The 20868-nt window shown below is 35.9% G+C and overlaps 1 protein-coding gene across 1 annotated transcript in view; it reads right to left on the reverse strand.

The window, feature by feature from the left end:
• The window catches only part of TTN (titin), a 246515-nt gene that overhangs the window by 131242 nt on the left and 94405 nt on the right, over positions 1-20868 (reverse strand). Inside the window, 36 exon segments of the mRNA XM_064515504.1 lie at positions 963-1046; positions 1989-2069; positions 2738-3109; positions 3300-3383; positions 3602-3685; positions 3902-3979; positions 4327-4410; positions 4563-4703; positions 5620-5703; positions 5918-6010; positions 6224-6304; positions 6841-6915; positions 7160-7243; positions 7449-7532; positions 7738-7821; positions 8027-8110; positions 8316-8399; positions 8605-8688; positions 8894-8977; positions 9189-9266; positions 9466-9543; positions 11537-11851; positions 12061-12144; positions 14238-14429; positions 15399-15473; positions 15708-15785; positions 16120-16182; positions 16439-16522; positions 16806-16880; positions 17060-17134; positions 17998-18075; positions 19232-19330; positions 19736-19819; positions 19989-20069; positions 20289-20366; positions 20769-20849. Coding sequence (XP_064371574.1) covers positions 963-1046; positions 1989-2069; positions 2738-3109; positions 3300-3383; positions 3602-3685; positions 3902-3979; positions 4327-4410; positions 4563-4703; positions 5620-5703; positions 5918-6010; positions 6224-6304; positions 6841-6915; positions 7160-7243; positions 7449-7532; positions 7738-7821; positions 8027-8110; positions 8316-8399; positions 8605-8688; positions 8894-8977; positions 9189-9266; positions 9466-9543; positions 11537-11851; positions 12061-12144; positions 14238-14429; positions 15399-15473; positions 15708-15785; positions 16120-16182; positions 16439-16522; positions 16806-16880; positions 17060-17134; positions 17998-18075; positions 19232-19330; positions 19736-19819; positions 19989-20069; positions 20289-20366; positions 20769-20849 — 3627 coding nt within the window.

The raw sequence follows: 20868 nt of genomic DNA on the forward strand, positions 1-20868 counted from the left end.
ACATGGGACAGCTTTAATGGTTTTAACTTAATAACTTTCATCTTATTACTCCTCTATGAATATCATGACCAATATAGTGACTTCAAAACCCCAGTTTAAACTAAATTCACAGCTATAGTCCAAAGAAAAAAAGCACTGAGGTTTTAATATACTGATAGTACAAGTAGTGATGCCTCCTCAGCATGTTTGAGTTGATAAATCAGTCTAGCACACATATAGCACACTGTCTAGCCTGCATATAGTATGTATATGAAAGAGTTTTCAATTTATCACTCAAAATGGAATCTGCATTTAGGGGTTAGATACCCTTGCCATTATATAAATAACATTAGGATCATTTTAAAAGATGTTAGTTCGCAATAAAGATACAAATATTTCCTTTCCATAAAATCTCATATCAAAAGTTCTTCTACCTTTCAGTGGTGGAACTTCTATTTCAGTTGAATATGTAGGTTTCTTTTCTTCAGGGACAGCTCTTTTGAGAACAGCAGGCCCTTTAAGATATTATTTACTTTTAGGGCTTTTGAAGTCATTTGGAAGAAGTTAGAAAGAAGAAGAGCAAATCTAACAGGCTGATTCATGAAACCACAAAGAATTAAACGCTTTCTGAAAGAACATTTATGTTGATTTTGAAGATTAGACAGAAGAATAACATTAAAACTATTTTCTTGAAAGATGGATATAGTCTTGGGTGGTTGAATCTCCTCCTTTTCAGAAGGACCAAAAATACTCCTTGTACTGCTTTTATATGTAGCTTAAAGACAGAGCACGCATTTTTAAAGGAACTTCACATATTTGCAACAAATGACTTGAAACAAACAGGCAAAAAGACTCAGTCACAAACAGCTGAAAAAAGTAACACGGAGACATAAAACATATGCACATCTTTCTCAACAAATAATGAAGATGAAAGACTGAAATCAGAGTTCATGATTCATGAGTACAGTGAAGAGAAAGTATACCTTTAGCTGGTGGAGCCATTTCTTTTTTAGGAACAGCAGGTGGTACTTTTTCTTTTGGAACAGGTTTCTTCGGCACTGCTGGCACTTTAAAGACATTTTTTTTTTAAGAACTTTTGCAATATGAATATTATGTAAGAATAAAAGATAAACAAAAGCAAACAATGCAAAAAGTCAGAGAAGTTAAAAGAGTATAAAACACAGTCTAATGCTGGTGACCTTGCAGGCCACCCCTTTGCCTCCTGATTCTGGTTGGACAATTCTGTCTGGATGCGCATGGCTAGAGTCTTCAGTATTCACTGCAAGCAAACACTGCTCATTTGGTGAACTTTTGATTGGGATAGTCTATAATAACGACTTCATCAACTTCATGGACTACCAGCTGTAGTACTCGATGGCAGCTGGAAATATATTAAGGTTTTCATTTCCTATCAGGTAACTCTAAGTCTTTATGCTAAAATAAAACCCCATCCCACTGATTTCATTATGATAATTTGTATGAGAAGCAACTATAAAAATAGCACAAAATGTGTTTCTGGCAAATCCAGTACTTTGAACAGAAAATTACAGAACTACAGGCTAGCACAGAGATTCTGCTTCCATCCAGTGATGATTGCTATTCATCACATTCATCTTTTGTACAGCCGGATACAGGGAACACGTATTAGGATTGTATGCACTCCAGCTTATCATTAGGGTTGAAAAGGGTACTTGATTTTTAGAATACTATGGGTAACTAGGATTTAACTGACATGGAGTTACTACTAAGCATCATGGAATAGTGTAATGAACCTTCATTAATTTATATAACCACTTGTTTTCAATAATTAGGAAATTTCATTAATATTGTGATGACAAGGAATTGATTCAAGAATCAAGAAATTCCCTCCACCCCCATTCCTTTGTCTTCAATAAGAAGGTCATTTGTTACAATTTTAATTTTTGAAGAAATAAGTTTTTTTGAGGAGCAGGGAGGATTCTGAGAAGGCAGAGGACTCTGTTTTTAAATTTATCTAGAAGCTGATGTACCTTTAGCTGGTGGAGCTTCTTTTTTAGGAACAGGAACAGGCACTTTTTCTTCTGGTAGAGGTCTTTTAGGCACCTCAGGCACTTTAAAAAATGTTTCATTAGGGATTTTTAGGTTATTTACAAAGAATTTCAACAGATACAAAGACAGCAAACAGAACATTGTTTGCTTCTATGGAACTCATTCATAGAAGAACCACCTCATCATTTGTGCAGAGACAAGGAACAGCCACTTGGCTCAGAGTTCATGAGCAATGAAAGCTAAGGAATATTGCTTTATGTCTCTCTGGTGCATTTTAGATGCACTTTCTGTTTGGCATGAGGGATCCTATAATTCTATAATCATAAATTTAAATGATAAGGAAGGCCCTACCTGAGTTTTATGAACTCTGTAACTCACAGGCATTAAACTGGGCAAGGGAAACAAATATTGACACATAAAAATATCAAATCTAAACTGAAGCTGAATTGCATCATAGAATTATCATTTACTTTGCGTGTGTCACACCCATACTAGCTCATTTTAGGCAGTCCAGTGGAGAACCTTCCTATTCCACTTTGAAGGGAAAGATTCCTTAGAAAGGAAGGAATAGGAGAGAAACAATCTTTGAGTAGATTTTCTTTCACCAACAGCAGACACACACAGGAATATGAGTGGGGAAAAATATAAACAAACACCAAAAGGAAGCCTAAGCTGTAGCTGGAAACTCAATGAACAGCGATAAGAATAAAGAAATCATGAGCTGATGTACCTATAGTTGGTTGGATTTCATAAGCTTCCTCATACGCCTCCTCAGACTTCTCATAGATCTCTTCCTCCTCCTTAAATTCATACTTTTCATAGACATCTTCCTTTTCCTCAGCTTTCTCTTCATATTCTTCTTGTTCCTGAACCTCCTCATATCTTTCAGGTTCTTCAGGTTCCTCATATGCCTCAATTTCTTCAGTTTCCTGAACCTGCTCAAAGTCTTCAGTACTTTCATATGTCTCATACTTCTCATACTCCTCATATATATACTCATATTTCTCCACTGCAGGAGCAGGAGCAGGAGCAGGGACTTTTTCTTTCTGGACAAGTTTCTTCGGTACTTCAGGCACTTTAGAGACAGTGTTACTGTTACTACCTTACAATTATTTAAATTTTTTCACAGTTAGCTAAGCCAGTCCACATGGAACACAAACTATTCTTGATAATCACAAACATAAGTTACAATAAAGTAAAATATGCTCTTGAAACAGTAAATATATTCTAAAAGATTTTAGAAACAAAGAGGAAAAACAAATCTTTGGTAGGAATAAGAAGTGAATCTGTACCTTTAGTTGGTGGTGGTTCTTTGGGTTTGGGGACAGCAGCTGGCACTTTATCTTCTGCTACAGCTCTTTTTTGCACCTCAGGAACTTTAAAGATACAGTTTTCTTTTAAGAATTTTAAAAATCTTAAAGCAGCGTGAGTAAACAACACAGGAAACAAAGCTTTATGGTTTTACAATCCAAACTTTGATACTGAAGAGTTTTAACATGAATCAGAGCAGAAATCTCATGACAATGGCAAAGTTAGAAAGAAGGTCAAGAGTATTGTTAGTATATATAATAATCACAATCAGGAGCACATATACCTTTTGCAGCTGGAATGTCCACTTTTTCAGGGTGGGCAACAGGCACCTTCTCTTCAGGAACAATTTTCTTAGGCACCTTTGGTACTTTAAAGATATGATTTGACTTCAGAGTTCTTGTTGCACCATTTTTAATTACGCGCAAACACAGAAACTTATGAACAGCAAAACAGAAATTACAAACAAATAAACAATATAGTAGCAAATATAATACAAGACAGACACACTAAAACATCTTGAGCCAAGTTCAACTGTATGAAGAATGTTATCTAATAATGCTACAACATTTACAAGCTGCAATACCTTTAGCTGGTAGAGCTGGCACCTTTTTAGGAACAGGTACTTTCTCTTCAGGAACAGGTTTCTTAGGCATCTCAGGCACTTTAAAGACATTTTTTTAATTTTAAGAATGTCATTGGCCAGTAGTATTAGAAAGACAACACATAACATACACAAACACATATACTGAAATAAGAACTGATTTGCAGGATATGTTTTAAAGGTGAAATGGAAATATAAACAAAAGATACTTTATATCCAGAGAATGACTTCTTCAGAAAGTCAAATCATTGTTGAGCTTACTTTTTGTAAAGAAATTTGATAGACTGCCCTAGACATCAAAACAGAAAAGACAGCACGGGCACAAAAATAACATAAGTGAAAAACGTGTAGAGCTCTTGAATGAGAATAACAACACAGATTATTTTCCTAGATATTAATCTATGTACCTTTTTCTGGAGGAAGCTCCAGTTTTTCAGGAGTAGGTACAGGTATTTTTTCTTTTGGAACTGGTTTCTTAGGAACCTCTGGCTCTTTAAAGATATTATTTTAGAAACATATTTTAAAATTACTTTCAAAGCATTAAAAACATTAAAAAATGTGAAACAAGATAAGAAACTCCCCCCAAAGATGTTAAGATTTATATGCAATTTAGAACAAGAAATAAAGATGAATCTTAACAAACCCAAAAGATCTCCCTGGTAACTTGTAAGAAGAGATGGTGTACCTTTTGCTGGTATTTCCAGAACAGGTTCTTCTTCTTCTTCCTCAGGAACAAAAATGGGAAGCTTTTCTTCAGGCACAACTTTCTTTGGCACCTCAGGCACTTTAAAGACATTATTTTATTTTAAGAATTTTACTTTTGCAACAATCCAAAGAAACATTCACAACATAAAACACAAGGACACCAACTTTAAAATAACAAAGGTAATTGACAAGAAAATTCTATTAGTTATTTTCCTCTCTTCTCCTAAAAACAGCAAAATGGGATTGGGTTATATGAATTATATGAGGATTAGCTCTCCATGCCCAGTTCTTAACTACGCAGCATCATTGCTGACCATAAATATTAGTAACATATGCTACAAGAGAGGTCGTAGAAAATTAGTGGCATCTAATTTTTCTACAAAAAAACTGTCAGTGTCTGCTTTACAATTTTGTTCTAAACAACTCAGCTGCTTAGGTAGAAACTGTTCAGCACCTGGGGTAATCTCTGCAATAATCTGCCTCCACTTTGAATTTCACATTTAAGGTCCATCTTCCAGCTACTCACAGGGTCAACTGAGTTTTGATTTTCTTTTTGCATCAGTTTAGCTAATAGGCTTGAGATCTGAGCATACAGTGTAAAGATATGTGTCAGAACTATCTTCCTGACCTGAAGATTTTCCAGATAAAGGCCCATAAGTCATTGTTCCAGGTATTTTGTTTAAACATTATGCCATGGGAACACTAGTTCTGAGTAATGATATCACAGTCCATCATTTTATTCAAGGCAGATGCTTAAAATGGAAAACCAGCAGATCATTCAAGGTCTGACTCTCAGCCCACTGAAGTCAAAAGCAAAATACACAATTAAGCCCTACCCGAGACCTAGCATTTTTTGCTGCAGAGGATCATCAGGGTGCTAGAACCAAGGATCTGACTTTACATGAGTATAAACTATGAGTTTTAAAGTAAGATTCCATAGAAATATGAAAATGTAAGGGAGAGGAATTGTCTGCCTGAACCACAAGGTGATATACCTTTAGCTGGTGGAAGTTTCTTTTCTTTAGGAACTGCAACCAGCACTTTTTCTTCTGTGACAGCTCTCTTGGGCACCTCTGGCACTTTAAAGACATCATTTTGTAAAGAAATTTTCAATTACTTTTAAAGCATCAAAACCACTGAAAACATGGACCAAGATCACAAACACCCAAAACATGAAGAAACTCCCTCAAAATGATAGTTAAGGTCTACATCAAACTTAAAATGATTAGAGGTGAAGATAGCTTAATGAACTGAACAGAGTCCTCTGATAACTTTCAAGAAGAAAAGGTGTACCTTTTGCTGGTATCTCTGGAACAGCTTCCTCTTCCTCTTCCTCAGTAACGAAAACTGGTACCTCTTCAGGGGGAGGTCTTGGTATTTCTGGCACTTCAAAGATAGTATTTAATTGTAGGAAACTTAAAACATCACACACAGATCACACCTTACATGATACCAGAAAATGAGAGACAAGTCACACAGAAGCTGAAGCGTATGAATTAGCAAGTACATTTGACACAAACTGCTACCATAAGTAGCAGTACAATCAGTTTAATTCTAGCAAGATGCATCATTTGTATGTTCCGTTATGAGAAAAGATACCTTTGGCTGGTGGAGGTTCTGGCTTTTTAGGCACAGGAACAGCTACTTTCTTTTCTGGAACTTTCTTGGGCACTTCAGTCACTTTAAAGACATTTTTGTTTAAGAAATTCATTTTCAATGTAACATAAAACAAAGTAAAACGATAACATAACTGACATTAAGGTAACTACATAAATATGTTAATTTTGTAAGAAAGATAACATTGATTTTAAAAGTGTATGCTTTATCCACAGATTCATACAAATATAAATTTAAATATATTTAAACTGCAGAATTAAAAGTTGATGTAGTAAGGTTAAGGGGGGAATCTGGCTGTTTAGGTACATTATTTACCTACGGAACAGGTGTTTTTGAAAGAGCAAGTAATCTAAAATCATTTAGATATATAAATAACTATTATCCTTTTTTCCACTTCGAAAGAGAGGCACAACACAAACACATAAATCTGCAAACATATGACTATGTAGAACAAACATATGACTAACAGAAATGATCACACATAACGTCAGCGAATGGTTCCAGATCAAATACATTAGGAAGAGGAGTGGGATTGTTACTTGCAGTCTTCTAAAGTTGAGAAAACTAGAATTAGGTGGTTGAATCACAAACTCATGTACCTTTGGCTGGTGGAGGTTCAACTTCTTTAGGCACAGGGACAAGTACCTTCTCTTCTGGCACGGGCTTCTTTGGTACTTCAGGCACTTTAAAGATAATATTATAGTTTAAGAGTTAAGTTTAAGTTTTTGAACCATAAGCTAAAGAGAAGTGACATGAATCAAGTGCAATGACAAAGAATGAAACTGACAAGAAGTGCACAAGAAGTGCACTGACAAGAACAGAAATCTGTCTTTTTGCACTACATTATTTTAAAGAGGAAAGGTGAACAAAGAACAAAAAACATTTTTTCTTAATGCATTCAGTCAAGAGCTGATATACCTTTAGCTGGTGGAGCTTCCTTCTTTTTCGGTACAGGAGCAGGTACCTTCTCTTCTGGTACAGGTTTCTTTGGCACCTCAGGAACTTTAAAGATATTATTGCAAATTGAGTTTTGAACAAGAAGCTGAAATGCCATGATTTAAAAGCCAGTGACACTGAACTACTGAATACAAAGAACCACAATTCTTAAGAGCAACAGTCCTTTTGCTATCATATGTTTAACACAAGTGAGAAGATAAAAGAAGTCTAGAAGATCTTTCTGAGCACTGCTAATTACAAGTTGATATACCTTTAGCTGGTGGAGCTTCCTTCTTTTTCGGTACAGGAGCAGGTACCTTCTCTTCTGGTACAGGTTTCTTTGGCACCTCAGGAACTTTAAAGATATTATTGCAAATTGAGTTTTGAACAAGAAGCTGAAATGCCATGATTTAAAAGCCAGTGACACTGAACTACTGAATACAAAGAACCACAATTCTTAAGAGCAACAGTCCTTTTGCTATCATATGTTTAACACAAGTGAGAAGATAAAAGAAGTCTAGAAGATCTTTCTGAGCACTGCTAATTACAAGTTGATATACCTTTAGCTGGTGGAGCTTCCTTCTTTTTCGGTACAGGAGCAGGTACCTTCTCTTCTGGTACAGGTTTCTTTGGCACCTCAGGAACTTTAAAGATATTATTGCAAATTGAGTTTTGAACAAGAAGCTGAAATGCCATGATTTAAAAGCCAGTGACACTGAACTACTGAATACAAAGAACCACAATTCTTAAGAGCAACAGTCCTTTTGCTATCATATGTTTAACACAAGTGAGAAGATAAAAGAAGTCTAGAAGATCTTTCTGAGCACTGCTAATTACAAGTTGATATACCTTTAGCTGGTGGAGCTTCCTCCTTTTTCGGTACAGGAGCAGGTACCTTCTCTTCTGGTACAGGTTTCTTCGGCACCTCAGGAACTTTAAAGATATTATTGCAAATTGAGTTTTGAACAAGAAGCTGAAATGCCATGATTTAAAAGCCAGTGACACTGAACTACTGAATACAAAGAACCACAATTCTTAAGAGCAACAGTCCTTTTGCTATCATATGTTTAACACAAGTGAGAAGATAAAAGAAGTCTAGAAGATCTTTCTGAGCACTGCTAATTACAAGTTGATATACCTTTAGCTGGTGGAGCTTCCTCCTTTTTCGGTACAGGAGCAGGTACCTTCTCTTCTGGTACAGGTTTCTTTGGCACCTCAGGAACTTTAAAGATATTATTGCAAATTGAGTTTTGAACAAGAAGCTGAAATGCCATGATTTAAAAGCCAGTGACACTGAACTACTGAATACAAAGAACCACAATTCTTAAGAGCAACAGTCCTTTTGCTATCACATGTTTAACACAAGTGAGAAGATAAAAGAAGTCTAGAAGATCTTTCTGAGCACTGCTAATTACAAGTTGATATACCTTTAGCTGGTGGAGCTTCCTCCTTTTTCGGTACAGGAGCAGGTACCTTCTCTTCTGGTACAGGTTTCTTCGGCACCTCAGGAACTTTAAAGATATTATTGCAAATTGAGTTTTGAACAAGAAGCTGAAATGCCATGATTTAAAAGCCAGTGACACTGAACTACTGAATACAAAGAACCACAATTCTTAAGAGCAACAGTCCTTTTGCTATCATATGTTTAACACAAGTGAGAAGATAAAAGAAGTCTAGAAGATCTTTCTGAGCACTGCTAATTACAAGTTGATATACCTTTAGCTGGTGGAGCTTCCTCCTTTTTCGGTACAGGAGCAGGTACCTTCTCTTCTGGTACAGGTTTCTTCGGCACCTCAGGAACTTTAAAGATATTATTGCAAATTGAGTTTTGAACAAGAAGCTGAAATGCCATGATTTAAAAGCCAGTGACACTGAACTACTGAATACAAACACAAAGAACCACAATTCTTAAGAGCAACAGTCCTTTTGCTATCATATGTTTAACACAAGTGAGAAGATAAAAGAAGTCTAGAAGATCTTTCTGAGCACTGCTAATTACAAATTGATATACCTTTAGCTGGTGGAGCTTCCTTCTTCTTTGGCACTGGAACTTTCTTTTCTGGTACAGGTTTCTTTGGCACCTCAGGCACTTCAAAAATATTATTTTGGTTTAAGAATAATGCACAAGCTATTCAAAATGGAAATGAAACAAAAAAGACAGCACCACAGACTTTTCATATGAAGAGTCCCCTCCCACAAGAACAGGAAAAGTAATGTTTAACTAAAGCATCTGAGAAATATTGCATGTTAAATATTCAGAGAATATTTGCTAACAAAAGATAATGTACCTTTTGCTGGAGGAGCTTCTTCTTTCTTCAGAATAGATATTTTTTCTTCTGGAACAGGCTTCTTGGGCACCTCAGGCACTTGAAAGATACCATATTGTTTTAGGAATTTACTTCTAAAACAGCAGGAACATAAAGCACAAACAAGCATCCCTAGCACAAACCTCAAATACACACCCAGAACATACAGCTATGATTTAATGTGCGTTGCACATTAAGACAAAATAAAACAGCAAACAGAATGTAGTCGCTTCTATTAAGCTCATTCTCCCTCCTCAGTCACTGATGTCATCAAGCATAATGGTTTCAAATTCAAGGGGATATTCTCTCATCCGAAGATCGAGTAAGATGCAGTTTGACTTTTCAAAACCAGCTATTAGAGAAGATTAAGAAGTATCATGGTGGGGAAACTTGAAAAAATGCAGCTTTAATTTTTTTCTTCAATTTTTGGAGCAAATTAAAAATGTTAAAAAATGGATGAAAATGAACATCCTAATAAATAACTACTTTAATTGCTGTATCAGATAATTACTGGTTCTACTACTTTTCTCCTTATTTTCCCCAAGAACTATCATCCTAATGCTTCTCAGGTATGTAATAAATAACATTTAATCATGTTGAATAAGCAGATTTAGGATATATATTTAATATAAATTGCCAATTACATTTTTTTCCTCATAAATCTGCCGGTGGTATCTACATGAAAAAAGCAAGTGGATCAAGTTTATCAATGGATTTGCTTCTAACATAGAACTATGGACACATTACAAGTACCCAACTGTTTATACCAGAATTTGGCGGGTAATGGCAATGTTTATGAGTGGCTTACTTTGATACAAAGAAAAAAAATCCTGTCTCTGCTAAAAACAAGAGAAATTTTCCCTTTAACTGCAGTGAGACAAAGATTTCAACTAAAATGTATCTTAGTCTTTGTACTCAGAAACCAGAAATATCCATGCAAGTTTTATGATGGCAGAAGAGTAAGCCCACTGGCTCTGAGTGGGCTGAAGAAAGTTTGGAGCACGTACGAATTAAGCTGAACTGCTATCATGGAGTCAAGAGAAATTTTAGTTAACCTGAATCTTGCTTCTGTTCAGGACAAACCTTGCTTTCACTGTGCACAGGAAAAGGTGCTAACCAATATATCAAAATTCTGGTGCGACTAACATTGGATATAGTTCTGACGTACGTTAGTTAGTCAAAAGAAAGCCTAAACTTCCCTTTGGAGAAGAGACACAATGGCATGATTTGAGTAAGGACTGGCAAATATTATACATTTTTAAGTACTCTTAAATGATCCTTTTGGAAAATCCGGCATAGCTAGTCTATGTCTTTATATTACCACATAGGATGTTGAAAGGCTTTTTTGCCACCATCTTGGAATGACCTAGTTGCCCTCTCTAAGTTGTGAATAGTATGTTCATCCTGTACTAACAATGTTGAAAATTTACACCATTCCCATAGAAATATATTCCGAAGGAAAGCATCTACAACCAAAAGTATGAAAATATGGTAATTGACAGAACTTCTATGCCTTTGCTTTCCATGAAAATATATTATTCCCTTCAAAAAAAAAAAAACAAAAAAAAAAAAAAAAAAACCAACAGTGATGGGGTTTTCAAACATTTCCGAGTGTACCACAATGTGGACTTGTGTTCCTAAATCATTCATTTTCAAATATCCTACCTATTTCCTAGATAAAAAGTATTTTTTGTCTGTGATTGCAGAATTCTCATAAACATATCTAGGCATTTCAAACACAGACTGATAGCAACATTAGACCCCAGACAAGGCTGAAATAAAGTTGATTTAAGTTTCTTTAGTGGATTATACAGACTTCCTGTGAAAGAGAAATGAACGTTCATGACATGCAACAATTAAATTTACAGAAGTAGTACTGAAACGTAGGCATACAACCATACAAGATGTTTTCTACAATGTATATGAATCATTAAATATCTTGGGAAAAGGTACACTGGAAAGTACACTGGAACATATTAAAACAAACCTTCAACACATTAACAGAGTGAAAAGGTATTACTGCTTCTCATACAACCCTAAAATTATAGTATACCTCTAACTGGTGGGAGAGCCTTCTCTTCATATTGGGGAACTTGTGCTTCCTCTTCCTCATATTGAGGCACTTCCTCTTCATAATAAGCAGCTTCCTCTTCATAATGGGTGACTACTTCTTCATACTGAGGAACTTCCTCCTCATAGGGAGCAACTTCTTCATAACGGTGGACTTCCTCCTTGTAATGGATTACTTCCTTCTCATATCTGGTGGCTTCTTCCTCTTCATATTGTGGAACCTCTTCTTCCTCTTCATACTGAGGAACTTCAACATATACTTTTTCCTTTTGGACCACTGTCTTGTGTACTTCGGGCACTTAAAAAGACAGCAAATATAAGAATCTTAAAATTCAGCACACAGATACTTCTAATAAGTATATACTAAGGACCACAGGGCATTGTCTAGCAAGAATTAAACCAAAAGAACAACACTCCATAGAAAACAAAGCAGTACTCACAGCACATGGAACATACAATATACAAAAAAACCATGTATATCATATTTCAATACTCTATCCAGTATACCTTTAGCTGGTGGTCTTGCCACTTTTTTAGGAGGAGAAACTGGTAGTCTTTCTTCAATGATAGCCCTCTCTGGTGCATCGGGCACTTAAAAGATACAGTACATTTATATTTAAGAATTTTAGTAAGTATTGTTTAAAAGCAAAAGATATTGTTGGCAAAAAACATAAAAAGATAGCTTACAAATACATGGTTAATATGTAAAAGGCAACTGTGCTTATTGACATTGGACATGTTATTATGGAAGCAGCTATTCAATAAAGAAACAATAAACATTTCAACAGATGAAAGCTCTGGCCTAATTAAAGACAGAAGAACTCATTGCTCAGCGAGGAGGGCAGTTTTCCTCTTCTGTGGACTCCTTTGACAAGTGGCTTGTATATTCAGACACAGCAAGTAGCCACTGCCTATGAGAGCAGAAAATTCTGTCTCAAAATTTTAAAAGTTCCAAAAGATTAAGATGTGATTTTTTTTCACTCTTTAAGATTTGTTCAGAAAGAACGCACTCTTCGTTTAAGTAGCATAGTCTCTTTTTTAGAACAGTAGTGTGTGGCTCTCTTTTTCCGAAACAGGTCTTCTGGGAAATTTGTGATCCATACCATGGGAAACTGTGCACAGAAAATTACTCTAGGGTTTAACAACTGGGAAACTGTTAGGCTTGCCAAGTCAGAGAATAACTTCAGCATTTTCTCAATAGATCTGAGATCTTCTCGATCTTAAAAGAGGAAATCCATTTTGTCAGTGACAGATTTGAGAATTTCTACCACCTTTCTTCACAGCAACTAATGGTGAGAGTAGATGTGGACTGAGTGGCTGCCACAAGTCTTGATGGGTGTTAAGTAGATGTTATTTTTAGGGTAATGTGATGCCTGATCAGTTCAGGCAGAGCCCTGATATTTAATTCTAAGTGTTAGGTACATCTGAATCTGAAATCTCAAACTAAAGCTGACTGGAACTGGTAAACAGTTGAAGTGATTCCAAAAACTGCATTGTGCATCAGTGTCTGTGCCAGGAAGTGCAGGTTCATTTGGATTATTTTGTCTCAGCTATTGCACCTCTATTTGGTATCCCATGAGAGAATGTTGCCTTTGATTGTTTTTTGCTTTGACTTTCTCTGCCGAGACCAACTGGCATATGATCCCTGCCTTACAGGAAGCCAGAAAAAGGTCTTCTGCCATCCTCCTCTTAATACTCAAGATCTGCCTGCCTACATCATTCCCCAGCAGAGAAACTCAATGGATTATTTAACTTCGCACTAATGTGCTTGTATTAACCTTTAAATTCAAACCGAAGCTGATATGTCCAGAGTGCTCGATAATGTTGTTTCTCCAAAGCAGCACGTCTACAAGTACTAAGTCTGAGGCATCTTGTGGCTCAGCTTCAAGAAAGCTTCCCAAAGTGATATGGCAATGAATTTGCTTGAAAGCCTGTGGACTTTTTTCAAAGCCCTTGGGATTGTGCGAAGTGTCTCCGCCAGCCATGAAACAAAGAGTGGCAAAGGCTGAGGTAAAGGTTGTTTCTTTGATCTTCACATTTAGATGAGGAATTGCTATCACAGAACAGGAAAGGACAGACTTTTTGCAAGAAGAGGAAAGCATATTAATATAAACGAAGGAAAAGTTTGCCTTGTTTTCCACCCAAGGGCAGAGAGGTGGCAAGATTTGCAAAAGAGAAGTGAGTGAAATGACTGGGCTTCCACTGTAACAACAATAAGCCAGGAGGAAAGATTTAAGCCTTTTGTGAGACCCTAATACTGTTCTGGAATTCCTTTGGTATTCTAAAAGCTTCATATTCAGGACAAATGAATCCCTGATGCACAGAACTCAAAACTATGTGTTTTGTTGTCTTGTTTTTTTAGAGTAGTTGACAAGACACATATTTGAACATAGAATTTTTTTTAGTCTGTTCATACCTGTGTATGAAATCTCCTCTTCCGTGTGAAGAGAAATGGACACTTCCTCTGATATAGCCCAGTGCTCTTCTTCTGTTACTACTTCAAAGACAGAGTCTATTTTAGTTTTTTTTTTTCTGGTGCAACACTGTGTACAATAATACCTATCCCAGTAAGGGTTTCTTAGAAAAACAGTTATTATTTCCTTAAACCTCCCACCCCCAGAGGAACTGGGGAAAGTATATCTCTAGTGTTTCTCAAGGATTCCCTTGGGTTCCCTTGGGACTACCATGGAATGTCAGAACTTCAAGAAAAATGCCAGGGCAGCAGGCTTGAAGCTCTGGTGGTGCTGCATTACGGACAGTCTGTTCATAGATTAAATGATGAGCAGGAGTACCTTCTGGTGGTGGAGACACTTTTCTTTTTGGAACAGCAATGGATATTTTTTCTTCTGTGACAATTTTCTTTGGCGCTTCTGGCACTTTAAAGATAGCAATTGTAACAATACTAAATTCTAAAAAATTCACACACTTTCTGAAGTTCACACAAAACAACTACAGGCAAACAACTACGGGGAAGTTGTACAGATTTACATAGCAAGAATATATATCTTATAAGAAACACCACAATCACACTAAACAGAAAGACATTTAAATTAACAGAGACAATGGCTTGCTTAAGCTTTAATGCATAGTAACTAGATATGTATTTCATATTTTGAAGAGTAATAGATTGGGGGTTTCTAGGAATAAATTCCCCAGATAAATTAGACCCTTTGAGATACTGCGCAACTTTACTAACAGCAGGAACATAGATAAATATTAAAATAATGTATATTATCTAATAAAATAATAAATAAAATATTAGATAAGAGGCAAAACATATCAAAAAGCTAACAGCATATCCACACAACATGAAGTAAGATGCAAAGATGGAGACAAAAGTAAGATGCTATAGGATACCAAATCCGTATCTAGGCTCTTCAGAAATGTAATTTAACCGCAGAACACCATATGTACAGGATACATAATAAAATCACTTTCTAAAGACAAGAAAATCACAGAAGCAGAGAACACACTTGTAGGTTGGAAAACTTCTGTTCTGAATACTGATGACATCATAAAGCATTGATAGTTGTTTTTTTCTAAATATGTTCATTTTTATTGAACTTCTTCACTGAGTAAATGTCTTCACTCAGCTTTCCACAGCTCTTAAGCAGCCAGTGTAATCAATGAAATTACTAGTTGCTTAGAATATGCGAGGACTGCAGGTACATGAGTGTTCTCTGTCACCTTCTGCATTCTTTTGGAGGAGAGAGGGGGAAGTTTCTTTTACTTTATAATCAAGTTAGTAGAGACTGGGATTCTATTAACTGAGCAGATGGTAAGTATGAGGTGCACCGACTTCTGATATGTAGGAGCCTTCTCTACTTTCAAAAGAACTTATGTACCTTTAGCTGGTGGAGCTGCCACTTTCCGTGGAACTGGAACAGGCACTTTCTCTTCTGGCACAGGCTTCTTGGGCACTAGTGGCATTTAAAAATAAATTGTTTATTTTAAAAGATTGTGAATTAAGCATCATTTCTGAACATAATCAGGTGACAAAACACAAATGCAGAGACCTGAAATTTCTTTAAGGCACATAAAAAAAAAAAGGGAAACACTGAAACATACAAGTTATGCTATACAATCAGATATTAGAAATACGAGCCAGTATTGTAACAGATACTTTTATGGTATAAAGCTAAAAAATGATATACCTCTTTTTGGCGGAGCCTCCTCTTTTTTAGCAACAGCAACTTTTTCTTCTGTGATAATTCTCCTGTGCACTTCAGTCACTTGAAAATATTAAGCGTAAGAATATTTAATTGTAATATTTGAAATGCAGTTTTGTATTTAGCAGACATATATGTTTGTCCTACCTCATCTGATTTTTTATATAAGAAAATGTTAAAGAACCTTCAATAAGAACAAAAATAAGACTTCAGAAGAGTGTAATTAATAGCCACAGTAAAAACAAAGAAGATGAGCAATAATCAAAATAAAGGGAAGATCTAGACTGAGATTACAGACACTAACAAAGAAAAATTTCTACATCTAACATGCCTAAATACAAATGCTGTAAGACTAGACAAAAAAGATCCATGAGTATATTATTCTTATTGTAATTACCTTCAGTTGGTGGAGGCTCTTCAATTTCTACCTCAAAAGTGGGCACTTGTTCTTCTGGAGGTTCTTAAAAAAGATTGTGTAATTTTAGACAATTGTATTTATTGCACTAACCAGTATAAGATAAAAGAGGAAACAACAGGAAAATCTCATCAACAAGACACAGGCCTCAAGCTACACTGTAAACAGACAGACATAAGTACATGTTTAATGCTGCAGAAATCTGGTATGTGAACTATATTTTTTACCAGCATGCTTGTGTGTTAGCTAAGGGATTCAGCAAAGAGACATTTTTTGCCAAAGGAACAAACGACTGATATACCTATTGTTGGTGGAGCTTCCACTTTTTTAGGAACAGGGACAGATACTTTCTCTTTAGGAACAGCTTTCTTACGAACTTCAGGCACTTTAGAAATATGAGTAAAAATGAGAAGGAAGATGAGAAAGAATATTAAACTCCAATGTTTGTAATTGTCTACTACATCACAGTGTTCTTTTTTAAAAGTAAAAAAAGCATTTTACTGAGGTAACACAAACACTTTGCACGGTACACAATGGAATTTGAAACAACCATTCATCACTGAAAGCAAACACTGCTGCTGTCAGTGTGTACAAACAAGACAGTAAGACAAACGTTATGCCTTTGAAGATGCATACATACATCACTCCGATGAGAAACTGTTTTATACCTTTAGCTGCTGGAGCTTCTTTAGGGGCAGCTGGAATTTTTGGTTCAGGGACAACTCTCCTAGGCTTCTCTGGCACTTTAAAAGATTACATTACAAGGTTTTAAAAGGGGGAATAGTATCACTATATCAAGCACATGTCTTTAACACAAAAGAACACAAAATGAGATAAACAAACATGTAGTGGACTCAGACTGACAAAACAAGGAACTCTGAGACTGAAATAATCAAAATTTTATAATGAAAAGAATCTATACCTTTAGCAGGTGGGGCTTCTTCTCTTTTAGGAACAGTTACCCTCTCCTCTATGTAGTAAGACTTTTCTTCAGTCACTTTGAAATAGTAAAATTAAAAATACTTAAATTCCAATATTTGATATCTATTATTGAATATACTACCCTGACAAGTAATAACGTAACTGAAAAGGCAAGAATGAGCAGTGTGTGTTTCTAACAAACACCTCCAGTACTGCTAGGTTGTGAAAACTGTATTCACATCATCCTGCTCGCTCTGAAACCAATGGAAGCACTCCAAGTAACTTAAATGGAACAGAAATTGAGCCCTCATCTTGTATTTCTGAGGAATTTGAAAATGCTAAGCATTTAAATTAGCAAATCAGCACTTTCCATTTCTAGGTCCACTAGTTCACTACTGTTGGAATTTGCCCAGTTTGAGAAAGCATCTCTCCTAAATACTGAGAAATTTCCTTGGCTGCCAAAGCTGCCTTTTTTGAACACTTTCTATGGTGTCACTTGTAAAGGAAATTCAGTCAATCTGTGTTTTACTGCTATTCACAGCATCATGTTACCACCAATAAAGCTACAGGTGGAAACAACTCCGTCATTTCACCATGAAATGGTCTGAGAAACCAGAATGCATCATGATATTCTGAAGGACCTTTTACACTATACAGAAAAATAGGTGGAGCAATAACTTCCAAGAGAGAATTTTTTTAAAAAAGTGAAGGGCTGATAATTCTCAACATCCAAGAAATTTCACTGTATCAAATAAATTAACTATACCTTTTAACAGCAAGTCTCAGAAACTCTAGATGTGCTTAGCAGCAAAGTTTGTAATACATAAAACCTCAGACTTTAAGCAACTACAAAATCTAAAATATTCATTTACACTGCTTTTGGTACAAAACAAAAATTATCTTTTGCTTTTGCCTTGTATTCCTGAATTGTGGTCATACCTTCAGAAATATCTTCTCTATGAACTGAGATAGACACTTCCTCCATTTCCTCTTCAGACCATTCTTCCACTGTTGCTTCTTTAAAGAAAATGTTTAATTTTAGTAATGTTGGTGGATGGATGGATTCGTGGATGGAAGGAGATGTAGAATAATTCTTCTGAGTTCAATATGGCAATGACAGATATGCATACAATACAGAAAGTGCTGTGTACACACATATGTATGATTTACTCTGAATGGTATCTTTTATCCGTGCCCCACGTATCCTACTCTGTTGTATCTCTCAAATCTCCGTCACTGTAAACTGTCAGTCTATCAAGATGTCTCAGTTCCCCAAACTTCCTCAGGACAACAGGTGAGATAGGGAAACAGCAGCCAAACAATTAGAGGTTGCTCCTTTATCTAACCGTATGAAAGAAGGAGGACACAAACAGAATGAAGGTCAAGAAGTGAAGGGGAAGGCTAGCATGTACATGTCTATAAGTATGACTGTATCAGGGAAAACATCTCCCTGTTCTGGAATAATAGGTTGATTTGCATGAAACAAACAGAAGTTAACAATGTATATATCCATACGAATATATATTTGCATGTTCATATTTTAGAAGGATAACATGCATCTGCTTTTATTACAAAAATACAGCTGAATTTTTAAAGATATGTAAATTGACGTGACTGACTAGTCATTAATAGGATATAAAAAATGGCCAAAATGCTGATTTTGGCTATCTTGAAGCAGATCCTCAGTGAAATTTCACTACTTAAAACAACTGACCTCAACTCCCCCTGAATCTGAGAATCTGAATCAAAAGAGCCGATGAGAAGCTAACAGTGTAGAAAGAATACTACTGTTATCTGCAAGGCTACAGAGAGCTTTGTAGGCAGTATAACAAGTGGATGGTTATCGTCCTTATTAGAGGACTCAAACCTCAGATCTATACATCCATTCTTCTTAGTATGATTTCATGAGAGTCTGATTCAAAGATCATTGCATTCAGTGGGAGAATTTCCATTCATGTCAGTGGGGTGGGATCCTGGCATTCAGGACTGAAATGCCTGATATCACTGAGGAGGCTCTTAATTGCCTGCAAGTCTGTAAAATATTCCAACACAAAACTCATACACAATAACTACCACAAAATATTTGTGTATTTTGCTCTTGGTCTTAAAACAATAGACTTCTGGATAAAACACAAGAGCAAGTTTCTCACTGGTATCTCTGTTTGCAGTGTACCTTCAGGTGGTGGGATTTCCTCTGGAACAGCAACAGATATTCTTTCTTCTGTAATGAGTACTCTCTCTTCAAAAGTAGCTTTCTTTTGCACTTCAGGCACTTTGAAAGATAGTAATGTAAAACAGATGAATTTCTAATTCCAGTATGAAAGCAATGCTGCAGATTGCTAAATCTAAGTTTTCAAAGAATTGCTTAAGGGCACTGAGCACATAACACACAAAAGAGATTCAGCATTTAGAAACAGTATTTTTTAAGTATTGTGCAGCACATACAAAATAATCTAATGATTCACTGTTGCTAAATCAGTACAGTACAGCTGAATTCACAGAATGGTTGAGGTTCAAAGGGACATTTAGAGATCATCTAGTCCAACCCTCCTGCTCAAGCAGGGTCACCCAGAGCACAGTTCACAGCAGGAACACAAATAAATGACTGATAACAATACAGAACATACAAATAGAAGCTAAGAAACAGCATACTCTTTCATTCTACTGGAAAGCATACCTTTAGCTGGAGGAGCCTCAACTTTTTTAGGAACAGCAGGAGGTACTTTTTCTTTAGGGACAAGTTTCTTAGGAACTGCAGGCACTTTAAAAAAATTACTTAGTTTTAGGTTCTATAAAGTGGAAAACTGGCAAAAGCATCATGTAACAGAAATGTATTACTCAAAAAGAAGTTTACACACAGACAAATACTCTGTTTACAAAACAAAACAATGGAGCAAACTGAGTTAAGATTACAATAAAAGTTACTGTACCTTTTGCAGGTGGAGCCTCTTCTACTTTGGGAACATGTGGTATTTTTTCTTCTGGAACTGCTTTCTTAGGTACTTCTGGCACTTCAGAGATATTAATTATAATAATATTAGATAACTAAAATTACAGGTGTTTTAAGACTGCATCTAAAGCACAGTTATCAACAAAACCGACAAAGGGTACATAGCTAATGTAACTGGATTATAACTAAAACCAGATTCATTTCACCACCAAAAAAAGCAAACCACACAAGCAAGATGCTTAAGACATGAAGAAAAGAATGTTATTTTGCTTAAATGTACCTTTAGCTGGTGGAGCTTCCTCCCTTTTTGGAGCAGCAATTTTTTTCTCTGGGGGCACTCTCTTAGGCACCTCTGGCACTTAAAAGAAATAAAATGTAAGCTAACTGAATTCTCGCACTGGGAAGATTTAGAGTATTATAGAATTGTATTCATCTACTCATAAGAATATCAAGACACACCACATAACACATAAACCATACACTTAACATAGAAATGTGAGCGACAAGTAGAACATATATTTGAACCCCCCCCCCGCCATCAAACCAGCCCCTGGATGCCTATAAAGTGCTTTATGACTGAATTCTATAACTGGAGAAAGAGCTGTTCAAGCATGCTACTTAGCCTTAAAAAGTGTTATTTATGCAGAGACAATTACACATGAAAAATCAATTTTTGTCACAAATATGTTCACATACAAGCTAACAAAAAAAATTAAAATGATATTCAAGAGGTGCACATGCATTCCATCACTAGGTATACCTTTGGCAGGTGGAGGTTCTTCTTTGGGAACAGGAATGTGTACTTTTTCTTCAGGCACAGGTTTTTTAGGCACTTCAGGCACTTTAAAGGTATTAAAACT

This window comes from Dromaius novaehollandiae, chromosome 7 (assembly GCF_036370855.1).
Source record: "Dromaius novaehollandiae isolate bDroNov1 chromosome 7, bDroNov1.hap1, whole genome shotgun sequence".
Taxonomy (NCBI): domain Eukaryota; kingdom Metazoa; phylum Chordata; class Aves; order Casuariiformes; family Dromaiidae; genus Dromaius; species Dromaius novaehollandiae.